This window comes from Euprymna scolopes, chromosome 15, assembly GCF_053919585.1.
Source record: "Euprymna scolopes isolate OS-2025 chromosome 15, ASM5391958v1, whole genome shotgun sequence".
Taxonomy (NCBI): Eukaryota; Metazoa; Mollusca; class Cephalopoda; order Sepiida; family Sepiolidae; genus Euprymna; species Euprymna scolopes.
In genome coordinates, this window is record NC_136496.1 from 105,912,517 (window position 1) to 105,923,266 (window position 10,750).

At 36.3% G+C, this 10,750-nt stretch overlaps 1 protein-coding gene across 1 annotated transcript in view; it reads right to left on the reverse strand.

Annotated features, from left to right (window-relative positions):
• The window catches only part of LOC145294210 (hatching enzyme 1.2-like), a 57,004-nt gene extending 46,800 nt beyond the window's left edge, over positions 1 to 10,204 (reverse strand). The window contains exons 1-2 of the mRNA XM_080141320.1: positions 10,042 to 10,204; positions 4,725 to 4,757 (exon numbers count right to left, since the gene is read on the reverse strand). Coding sequence (XP_079997446.1) covers positions 4,725 to 4,757; positions 10,042 to 10,204 — 196 coding nt within the window. The remainder of the gene's footprint in view (positions 1 to 4,724; positions 4,758 to 10,041) is intronic.
• Positions 10,205 to 10,750: the final 546 nt, after the last annotated feature.

The window sequence follows — 10,750 nt, forward strand, 5'->3', positions numbered from 1 at the left end:
TTGTTTTCAAGTAAGATCTTTGACTTACTTGCTGTTTCATCAAATACATCCAATGTTAACAAATTCCTAATGAACAGCCCCCTTAAGTAAACACTTCATCAAATCTCCACACTAACGTAATGTACTTGCAATAACCCTTATCCCTGAGTGGCTTCCGGGCCTTGATAAGTGGTGATCACTGTGTAAAAAAAAATACATATATATATATATATATGAGCAAACAGTTAATAAAATATGTATATATATATATATATATATATATATATATATATATATATATACACGAGTTGCCTTAAATAAGTTTCATAGACTTTTTCTTATGGGCACTTTTATTTTCTAGCTTCCTTCGAAGTAATCTCCTCCGGCTGCAATGCACTTGTTGTACCGTTCCAACAACTTTTGGAAGACCCCATAGAAGTCCTCTTGCGTGAGCATGTCAATGACCCTCGTTGCAGCCTCTTTCATATCTTTTCATAATTGTCTCATAATTACAGCCTCTAAGGTGTCCCTTGAGCTTAGTGAATAATCGAAAGTCACAGGAAGTAAGGTCTGGACTACAGGGAGGGTGAGGAACTGTGTTGATGCCTATCTTGGTCAAATAGTCTGTGACAAGGATGGAGTTGTGGACTGGTAAATTGTTCTGGTGGAAATGCCACTGACCCGATTTAAAGAGTGCTCTTCCTGAACTCCCTTAAAACCTCAACATAGTATTCCTTGTAGACTATCTGTCTAGTGGGAACCCAGTGCATGTAGACCATGCCCGTTCTGTCAAAAAAAGGGATCATCATAAATCTCTGGGTGGCTTTGCTCTGTCTGGCCTTCTTGGATCTGTGATAGCCAGCATGCATTCACTGGGAAGTCTGTCTCATGGTCACTAGGTCATATAAGTAAATTCAGCTTTCATCGCAGGTCACCAGAGCATTAAAAACTGCGGGATCTGAACTGATCAACTCGACCATCTCCCTGATATCATGACAATATTTTCCTTTTTGATCTTATCGGAGCAAACTTGGGATAAATCTTTATGCCACTCAAAAACTGATGTTTGATTCATGCAAGATGGTCTAAAAGCAGTCTTAAACATTCCATACGTTTCTGTGGCATTCTTGCAAGTTTAAAACAGAATTTTATTACGTATCGTTCTTCTAAAGTGTCCTCACGTCCAGATTGCATTTTTTAAATGCACCAGCTATGACAATCAGGCTTTTGCATACTGTATTTCAATTTCTGCCGTAGCTTTGAACCTAAAATCATAAAAATTGGTCATTTATCTCTTAAAATGTATAGCACTAATATACTGCATTTTCAAGAGTCTTCAACTATTTTAAATGACGGCACCTCGTATATATATATATATATATATATATATATATATATATATATATATATATATATATAAGTGCCCTTTTCTCTGTGTGTCTGTCTGTCTGTCTGAGGAAAGGTCTCTACCAAACTCCTCTGTCAATCTGATCTGTAGATGTAAAACGATATATAGAGGATTTTGACCTGCGGAACAAATTCGATTTGGTCTTTAACCGGTATAAATGGCTTCTATAGGTCAAACTTGAAAGAAAATGGAACTTGCCAGGCGTAAGTTGACAAAGAGCTCTTTTACGCATGCGCGAGTATACATTTATAAGTTAAAGTCGGTTCTTTTGTTAACTATTTTTATCCATCCATGGCGTGACCGACTAGGAGTACGATATTGCTCCCCGTTGGGGAGATTAAGACTCCCTAAAACCCTGAGTAGGGTCGGATAAATATGCTGAGATTGTCTGTTAAGCGTTAATTGGATCTCGGATAGCGGCGAGTAAACTATCAACAGGGATGGATTTATTGTGTTTTTGTAAAACATACACATATTTTATTGTTTTGCAAAAATGACACGGGATGTCAGATTAATGTAGAAGGAAGTCATACACTCGCTTGGCCTGACGAGCCCGTGCTCAGTCAGTCTGGCTTTCTGAGTGCGAGGGTTCAAAGTGTATACCTTTTGAGCGTGTGAATGGATTCAAGTTCTGATCCCAGATTTGCAAGCCTGGCAGTGGTGCACACATGCAAAAGATTCGGGGATTCTCCAAAGGACGTGTTAAGTTGTGATTCGTTTGGGGAACAGCTCACCCCATCTCATCACCTCCCAATATGAACCGAAATTAGCAGATCGAAGCCGAATCTGGAGAGAAACACACGCTCTCAAGAAACGCCCGCCCCCTCTCTCTCCATCACGGCCGCCATCGTGGAGAACGAATAATAAGATCTTGACTGTTTTTTCTGGTGTAATCGAACTAAACAAATGTACATATGTATACCCGTGTAATTTTCATGAATTAACTTTTTTAGTAGACTAGACCCCTCGAGTCTGTTTTCTTTTTGATTTGCATGACAAGCTAATTGATTTTCAGCAGATTGGCAATACCTCTTATGGTAACGATTAAGGCTGGAGTGTTAAATGTTTGCGTTTCGCTTCTTGCTGATGACAAATATAAGAATAGAGAATAACTTACACCGTGTGTTTATTTTAGGTTGTCATCTTTGCTATCTGGGGAAAAAGCTGTTTTATCAATTAGTTTCATATGAGTAAAACTTGTATGTTATCTTTGATTATAAGTTACATAAAACATCTTTATATCAAAGGATTATATTCAATTTTTAATTAATAACTATTATATTATTATTCCTTTTACCACATTTTCTGGAGTTGGGTTCTAATGAGTATGCATAAGGAAAATTAAAATACTTTTAAAAGCTCTTTTTTCGTCTCAAATATTCACTTTTTACGATGTGTTAGCCAGCAAATATGGAAGCCCACATTTTTCATGCAGCGGCGGCCATCTTTGTTGGCTAACACCTCGTAAAAGGTGAATATCGATGCCTCTGTTCAGTCTCGAAAGACAAAGGATACCCCCTGTAGGGGCAGCTACGAACGTAATTGTGAGGTAAGGGTTGCGCAATCTCCAACCACACCTCTCCTGAATCGGTACTGTTTTAGTTCAGTGTCAAGGAGACGTTCAGGATGATTGGAAACAATTCTGACATAAGCGGACAGCACGTAAAGCACCTGGAAGTCCTAAATGGTCACCCATTTAGTACTGCCCAGATTCAACGTTGCTTAACTTCGATGATTCAATGGGAACCGGTGTGTCAACGTGATTATGCCGTACAAAAAAAAGGTGAATATTTGCGATGAAAAGGAGTATTTAAAACGTATTAAAAAATGAGCAGATAGGAGTAACTTTTATTGGTTATGGTAACATTTATTTATTGTATATTTTGTTTATTTATTTATTTATTTATTACCCTTTTTTTCGTTCTTTTGGATTCACTATACAATCTCTGAAAAAAAAAAAATAAATATATTGAAAACAAAAAGAGACGGAAATGTTGGAACGACTGTTAAAGACAGAAAGAAAATAAAAGAAAACAATAACGGCCCAGAGATAACGAGGATAGTGAGAAATGAAGGGCGAGGTCATAAAAAGGTGGGCTGTACTATAAAAGTTTAAAATTACTAATCAAACGTCCTGTCCAGGTGGGAATTGAAAGAGAAGAATACATCCAGGATTAGCTGAACTGTTGATAGCGTTTTACAACGGAGATACAAAACAAAAACAATAAAATACAAATGTAATAAATGAGAAACTCTACACGAAGTAATAGGATTAAGATAGAATATAAAAAAGCAGGGAAGTAAGGAAATTAACAATTGCAGTAAAAAAAACAAAGAATACTAAAGATATCTATACTTCTATGAATTTGGATTTGTTTGTTTTTTTTTTGTTTTTTTTTGTGTTGATATTCATATTAAACCCCCCTTTTTTTCTATTTATTTAGATATTTATTTGCTTTCCCACGAAAAAAAATGTGACGCAAGGTCGTTTTTAATAGGGGGGACAAAAACAATTCAACCATTTCTAAATTCAATTGTGCTCGTTCGTGACTTAAGAAAACAAAAAGAAGCAGCAGCAGTATCTCCTCGTTAAATTTCAACCGACTTTCGGCAATGGCAATGTGATATTGTTAGAGCTATAATTCCTGGAATTCCTTTTTTTTTTTTTTTGGAAGTGTCATCCATGGCGTACAGCTTTGAGAGCAGTGTTAGGATCGCAATCCAGCTAACGGGACTCTTTTGAAAATTCATGGAGAAATCGGTATCAGGACCAGTCGTCTTCTGGTCATCTTCGCGTCTGCGTGACACAAACAAAAGGCAGCAATCCCAAATCAGTGAAGTAAAAGTGGTAACGTTGCTTCTGAATTATTACTTTATATCTTCTGGGCCAAACCTTCCTCGATTTCGTACGCAATCGTTGATACTTGCTGCTCTCGGTGTTAGAGGGTAACGAATAAAAACAGCAGGGTTGTGACCATTACTTAGTAGTTAACAACGCAGTCTGACAATCTGGGTTCGAATGTAGTTCATTCCGTAGAAATATTTTCACTTAGGGATGTTGGCAACATTAACGTGGTAAGCATCTGACATACTTCTTGGAATAATTCTAACTAGAGAGATATCGGGGAAAGAATGTCAACAATAACTACAACGATAGCAGCAGCAACATCGGCAGTAAGAGCAGCAGCAACAACAGCAGCAGCAGGTTAATCAATTTGAAAGTTATTGTCGGATTGAAATGAGACAGTTGTAGAGTTTCCATGAAGACATCTAAGAAAGGTATCGAATTTCCAATCTTTTCTAAAGAGATGATTTGAATATAAATAAAAGAACTTACCAGGATTTTCTTCAGGAAATCTTTCATCAAACTCTGGAAGGCAAAGAAATGATAAATGTAACTTTTTTTCCAAATTGAAAATTCCGAGTAAATTGTTATTACAGTAATTTTTACAAGTATGTCGATTTTGTATATTGGCAAGACATAAAATAAACCATTTTTTTATTACCTTAAATAAAAATATGGTTTATATAAATTGGGTGTGTATTAATGTTGAATGCATATATATTGTGGGTTTTTCTTTCGTGTATAAATGACTAAAGGTTTGTTTTTTTAATGAGTACATACCTATACATATATTGTTCATACCTTTACTTAATAAAACAAGATGGTTGCTTTTTATTTGTAGCAATTTCTAATCAGGAAGAATTGTTTATTATTATTATTATTATTATTATTATTATTATTATTATTATTATTATTATTATTATTATTATTAACTTGGAGTTTTCACACAGGCACTCACCAAATACGATCTGGCAGGACTTTTACTTCTTGTTAACTATTATCACATCGGGTCTCCTTGCTTGGATAGGTGTATCAGTTTGTACGTCCATGATCCATAGATGACATGAACGAGATGATGGAAACTTCGTTGAGGCGAATGGGTGACCAGGTGGTATTACACCATATTGATTACATTTCATCGTATTTTTAATGTGTTTGGAGGTGATAATGAACGCATAAGTAAAGACAGGCGCGTATTGTTATGCATATGAACTAATTATGCAACTGAATCTTCAGTCATCGCGTTGAAATAATTACGTAATCTTTTTAATAAGAATTAAAACATATCAGAAACGAGACATGATTCATACTTAGACTCTGATCGAGGACCTAGCCCAAAAAGTTTCAAATAAAAACTAAATCAGGCATGATTAATATTTAAGCGTACCTTTGAGGGAGTTGGTATAAGGGAATATTCATTTGTGGTACTATTTGCTAGTACCACCGGTTGTTGTGGATGTTCCCATCACCACCCCAGCATGGCCGCGAGGTGATTGGGTCGCTGCGCAACGATACACAAGAAAAAGGGAACCACAATGCGCTTCCTATTCCCTCGTCCTCTGTCCATTCTGGCAGCCATTTGGGTGAAGACGCGTGTTGTGTGTCTCTGCAAAAGGGGGGCACCCCCTCCCTCAAGCATTTTAGTTAAGGATAGTTAGCTTAGCTTTAAGGATTTAATCGTTATGATTCAAAAGTCAATTGTTTTTTTTAATATTGTAATATGTATTGTATAATTTTTGTAAAATAAAATAGTGAAGATGTTTTTATATTATAACTTGTGTCGCGTATCGTGTTATGTCTGCCTTAAATGTCGAGACGATGCCACCATCAAGACGATTTCAGCCAAAGGGAACCGCTAGAGCGAAGACGTAATCTTGAGTGACAAATGGTGGCGTATTTGCACACGACAATGTTCACACAAAGCTGTCATTTTTTATTCTGAAAAGTTTCAGGCGATGAGGGGGTGATATTAAGATCCCGAGGCTTTCTGTATCATTCAGAAATGTAGATAAACACCTACACTAGACAGAAAAGCTTGGAATTTGAGAGCTAATAACATTCTACACACTATGAAATAGAATCTATTAAAACTCCAAAAAGTGTTTACTCCTGAATCTTAAATATGCAACCTTACAACATCGAAAAGAGTAACTTTAAACGCTATAATCTCACCGCCATTTCAGGGACTGAAAACAGAAGTTAAGCTGATATTCAACATATTGATTTGATTTCCCGATAATCCCAGAAACCACTGATATAAATGATTAATTTAATATATGAGTTTATATTATTATGAATAGTGTGATTGTATCTGAGGTCTTCTGTCAGCTTTGTCTTGTGATAGCCATTGCACTGACTGGGACTAGCAAACCAAAATGTGTAGTTGGTTTTGCACAAATCGTTCACCATTATAAACAATTCATCTGCGTGGATTTCCGAACTACTTAGTTGTTGCGGTGGATCTCATATGTCGAAATATATATAGATAACTTGCATACTGCATAATAAATCAGTGTGCGAGTTACCTAATATTTATGGATTGCACCATTCTAAACTGGCATTGGAATTACGGCAAGTCATTACTAAAAAAATAATTCGATTCTCGTCTCTAACACACACAGTCTCCTTGAGTCTTTGACAGACTATGGATACCCACGAAGGGTTGCCTTGGCATGAATTTTTGTGGCAGGAGGTACGCAGTCTCCAACCACACCTTTCCTGAGTCGTTATTGTTATATACCAGGGGCAAGCTAAGTGTATGCATAGGACACCTGGAAACAAATGCCGAGATAAGCTGAGAGCACATCCAGCGACTAGAATTCCCAAATGGTCACCCATCTGGTACTAACCAGGTTTAACGTTGCTTAACTTTGGTGATCTGACGAGAACTGATGTGTATCAACGCGATTATGTATATATGCATCTCATGTAAGTTTAAAGTATTTTTAACTGGATTCGTGTTTTATGAATTTAAAGAATCTAATCTATAATATAAATCTCACCTGTCTGTTTAAATCTTTGTATGTATGTATGTATGTATGTATGTATGTATGTATGTATGTGTGTATGTATGTATGTATGTGTGTGAGTGCGTGCATGCATGCATGTATGTATGTATGTATGTATGCATGTATGTATGTATGTATGTATGCCTAAAACTTTCGACAGAGGTGACGAATTTTCACGAGATCGGTATCGTTTTGAATCTCGATCCTTCGGACGACAAATATCGAAAATTGGCTAAAAACATTGATTCCTTCACACTTAACTGGGCACTTTTCTACAAGGGGGAGTCGCTTTTATCGCCGATATTTTCGAAAGTCATCTTCTTTTTTCGATTGACTAGCCTTAGTTTAAACCTTCGCCACTTCTGGTTTGGCGATGGACACAATGACATGTATTCACGCTTTTTTTTCACGTTCTTTTCCTTCTTCACAGTACGGGTTCAAGCCTGCCTGCCTACTACCACTTGTTTTTTTTGTTTTTGTTTTCTGTTTTTTTGCTAAACACACACCTCTAAACACCCGGGTAACGCCGGGCACTCAGGCTAGTATAATATAAATAATAAATTACATAAATAATTTTTTTAACTCAGTCACGTTTTTTAAGTAAATTACAAGATGCATTTTACCTATGAAACTATACGTAAGTACATTATCGTGATCACTTACTCGCTCTCTCTCTCTCTCTCTCTCTCTCTCTCTCTCTCTCTCTCTCTCTCTCTCTCATACAAATACTATGTAGTGTATTTTTTCCGCGAAGTTTCACAAATATTTTTGTTGTACTATAAAACCATAGAAAGATGTAAATTGACATACCCAGATACTATACTAACATTAGAGGAGATATGAATTATTATAGCAAATTTGATTTCTTGGTCGGTAAATCCTAAGAAAAACAACAAATATTAATGGTAAATCTATTGAAAATGAATGCATACATACCATCTTCTGTAACCTGAAAATAAATTGAAATGAAACGCATCAATTAAAATGAAAATTAATGAATAAAAAAGGACGGGAAGCTTTATTGAAGTCTATAATATATTGGAATAAACATTGAAATTAAAAAAAAAAAGAGAAAATGCGCAGTGTTTACTAATAGAGGAATAAAGTTTTTTTCTAATCTCCCACGTGATGCCCTGGAATAGTTCTATAATAACGGGAGATAACATAGCGTATAGAATATCACATCATAAGGGAGATTACATATAAGTAAATATTGCAAGGGAAACAACTTATAGCGTTACAACATCAATCTCAAATTGTGCGGCCCAAAACTCACGCATTGGTTTATTTAGATAATAAAACGCTTAAACATTTAAATTAATTTACGACTGTTTACTTATAAATAATACATTTACCTTATGATTTTTTTACATTAGTTTTCAAAAATTATATTCTTTAAATGGCCACCATTTTCGGATTCACAAAGGCGGGCTCTCGTTATGGCTTTCTCCATTAGACTTCTTAAAATAACAGATTCTATTTCCTCGGATTTCGTGTCTGATGTTGTTTTTAATTTTTTGTTTTAATTGTTCTTGGATTCTTCACGTATACCCTTTCTTTAAGATCAAAAAAATTTTTTTTTAAAAGGATTCCTTCAGTCTTGACAGACTATGGATACACACGGTAAGGGTGCCTGCGCGTGAAATTTTCGTGGCAAGTGTTGCGCAATCTCGAACCACACCTTTCCTGAGTCGACATTGTTGAATACCAGTGGCAAGCGGAGGTTCAGGACAACTGGAAACAATGCCGAGATAAGCAGAAAGCACATACAGCGCCTAGAATTCCCAAATGGACACCCATCTGGTACTAGCCAGGCTTAACGTTGCTTAACGTCGGTGATCTGACGGGAACCGGTGTGTTAACGTGAACGTAAAGGCCAGTTAAAATCAGAAAATCTTCTAATTAAACGCTCACCTTTAGGGGCGCTATACTTTGACGGGTAGTATAGGCAGTTGCTCCATCTTGTTGGAACCACATTTCCGAGTTGTCCTGAATAGTTAGCCTTAAACATTTTTAAATCATTTGTTGATAGCGCTGTGCAGTTACCGTCACCGCAACACCTTCTTCGTCTTCGAAGAAATAAGGACCTGTAACTCTTTCCAAAGTAACATTACATCATACGGTACATTTTATAGGATGCAATTCACGCTGATGAACAGTTCTTGGATTTTCAATTGCCCATATTCGGCAGTTTTGCTTATTCATGAACCCATTCAAAGGAAAATGGGATTCTTCGCTCATTATCAGCTTACGGATGAACTCATTTTGTCCTCTGGCTAATTGCTGAATTTGAACAGCATAATATAATCTGCTGGTTGTAAGGCCTATACCATTTGAATTTTGTATGGAAATATGTGCAATCCCCTCAGAATGCTTTGAAGTGACCTTCTAGATATTCCAATCTGAGTGGCCCGTCTTTGTGTTGAAGTGTCTGGGTTTTCAGAAATGCTGTCCTCTACAAGTGCTACATTTTCAGCTGTACGCATTGAAAGTGGTCTGCTAGTTTGTGGAAGATCACTGACTGAGCCCTGCTGCCGAAACCGTTTCACAAGACGATCAATTGTCCTGTGATTGGGAGCTTGTCTGATGTTATAATGCCGACGATAGGCTTTTTGAGTCAATATTATGGAACGACGATTTCCGAAATAAAGCTCAGATTGAAACTTCAACCTTCAGAAGACGGTCACTTAGAACTGATTAACACTTAGCACTTATATCCGTCATGCCACAGATCAGGATAGTAAGTCGAATGAACGCATAAATAAAGGGAATAGCTTATACAAGCTAGTAACTGTTTTTACGTTTGTGTGATAGCATGTCAATTTTTAATATGCCATCATAATATTTCAAGTTTTTGTGAGCTTTTTCTAAATATACTTTTAGTTTACGAAGCCGTTTTGGAAACTTCACTTGTTGTTCTTGCTGTTGCTTCTGTTGCTGTTGTTGCTGCAATGACGTCAGCATAGCCGGATTGAAATGGTTTCTTCTCTGTCCTGCATCACATCTCAAATCATGACGTGATCGCCAGTCTGTGCACAAGTACTTTTTATAGTTTTTTTTCTTTTTCCTTACCGTGACGTCACTTCGCACACTGTTCACCATTTGCACAACAGTCGCCAGTCCTGAGCAAGGTCGTACATGTTAATCGAATCAATTTTCTCTAAGTTTTCGGGGGTGAAGGTAAGTAATTTTTTTTTAATTTGAAATAGAATTTTTGTTGGTTTGTTAACGTTAGGTTTCAAATATAATATTCGATTGTAAGTCAGATTTATATTTCAAATAGTATTTGTGTTTTTCTATCACGTCTGAGTTTTGGAATAGCATTTGCGTATATCTCTTACAGGGTTTTACTATGTATGTACGACTAAATTAGGCACGACTTAATGTACGACTTATTGCTGTTAATGGTGATGATTTCGCTATTCAAGCAACTTCGAGCAAGCTGTCTTCTAGCGATCTTTGCGCAACATATTCTTTTTTTATTTTATGTTTTATCTTTTTTATTTTATG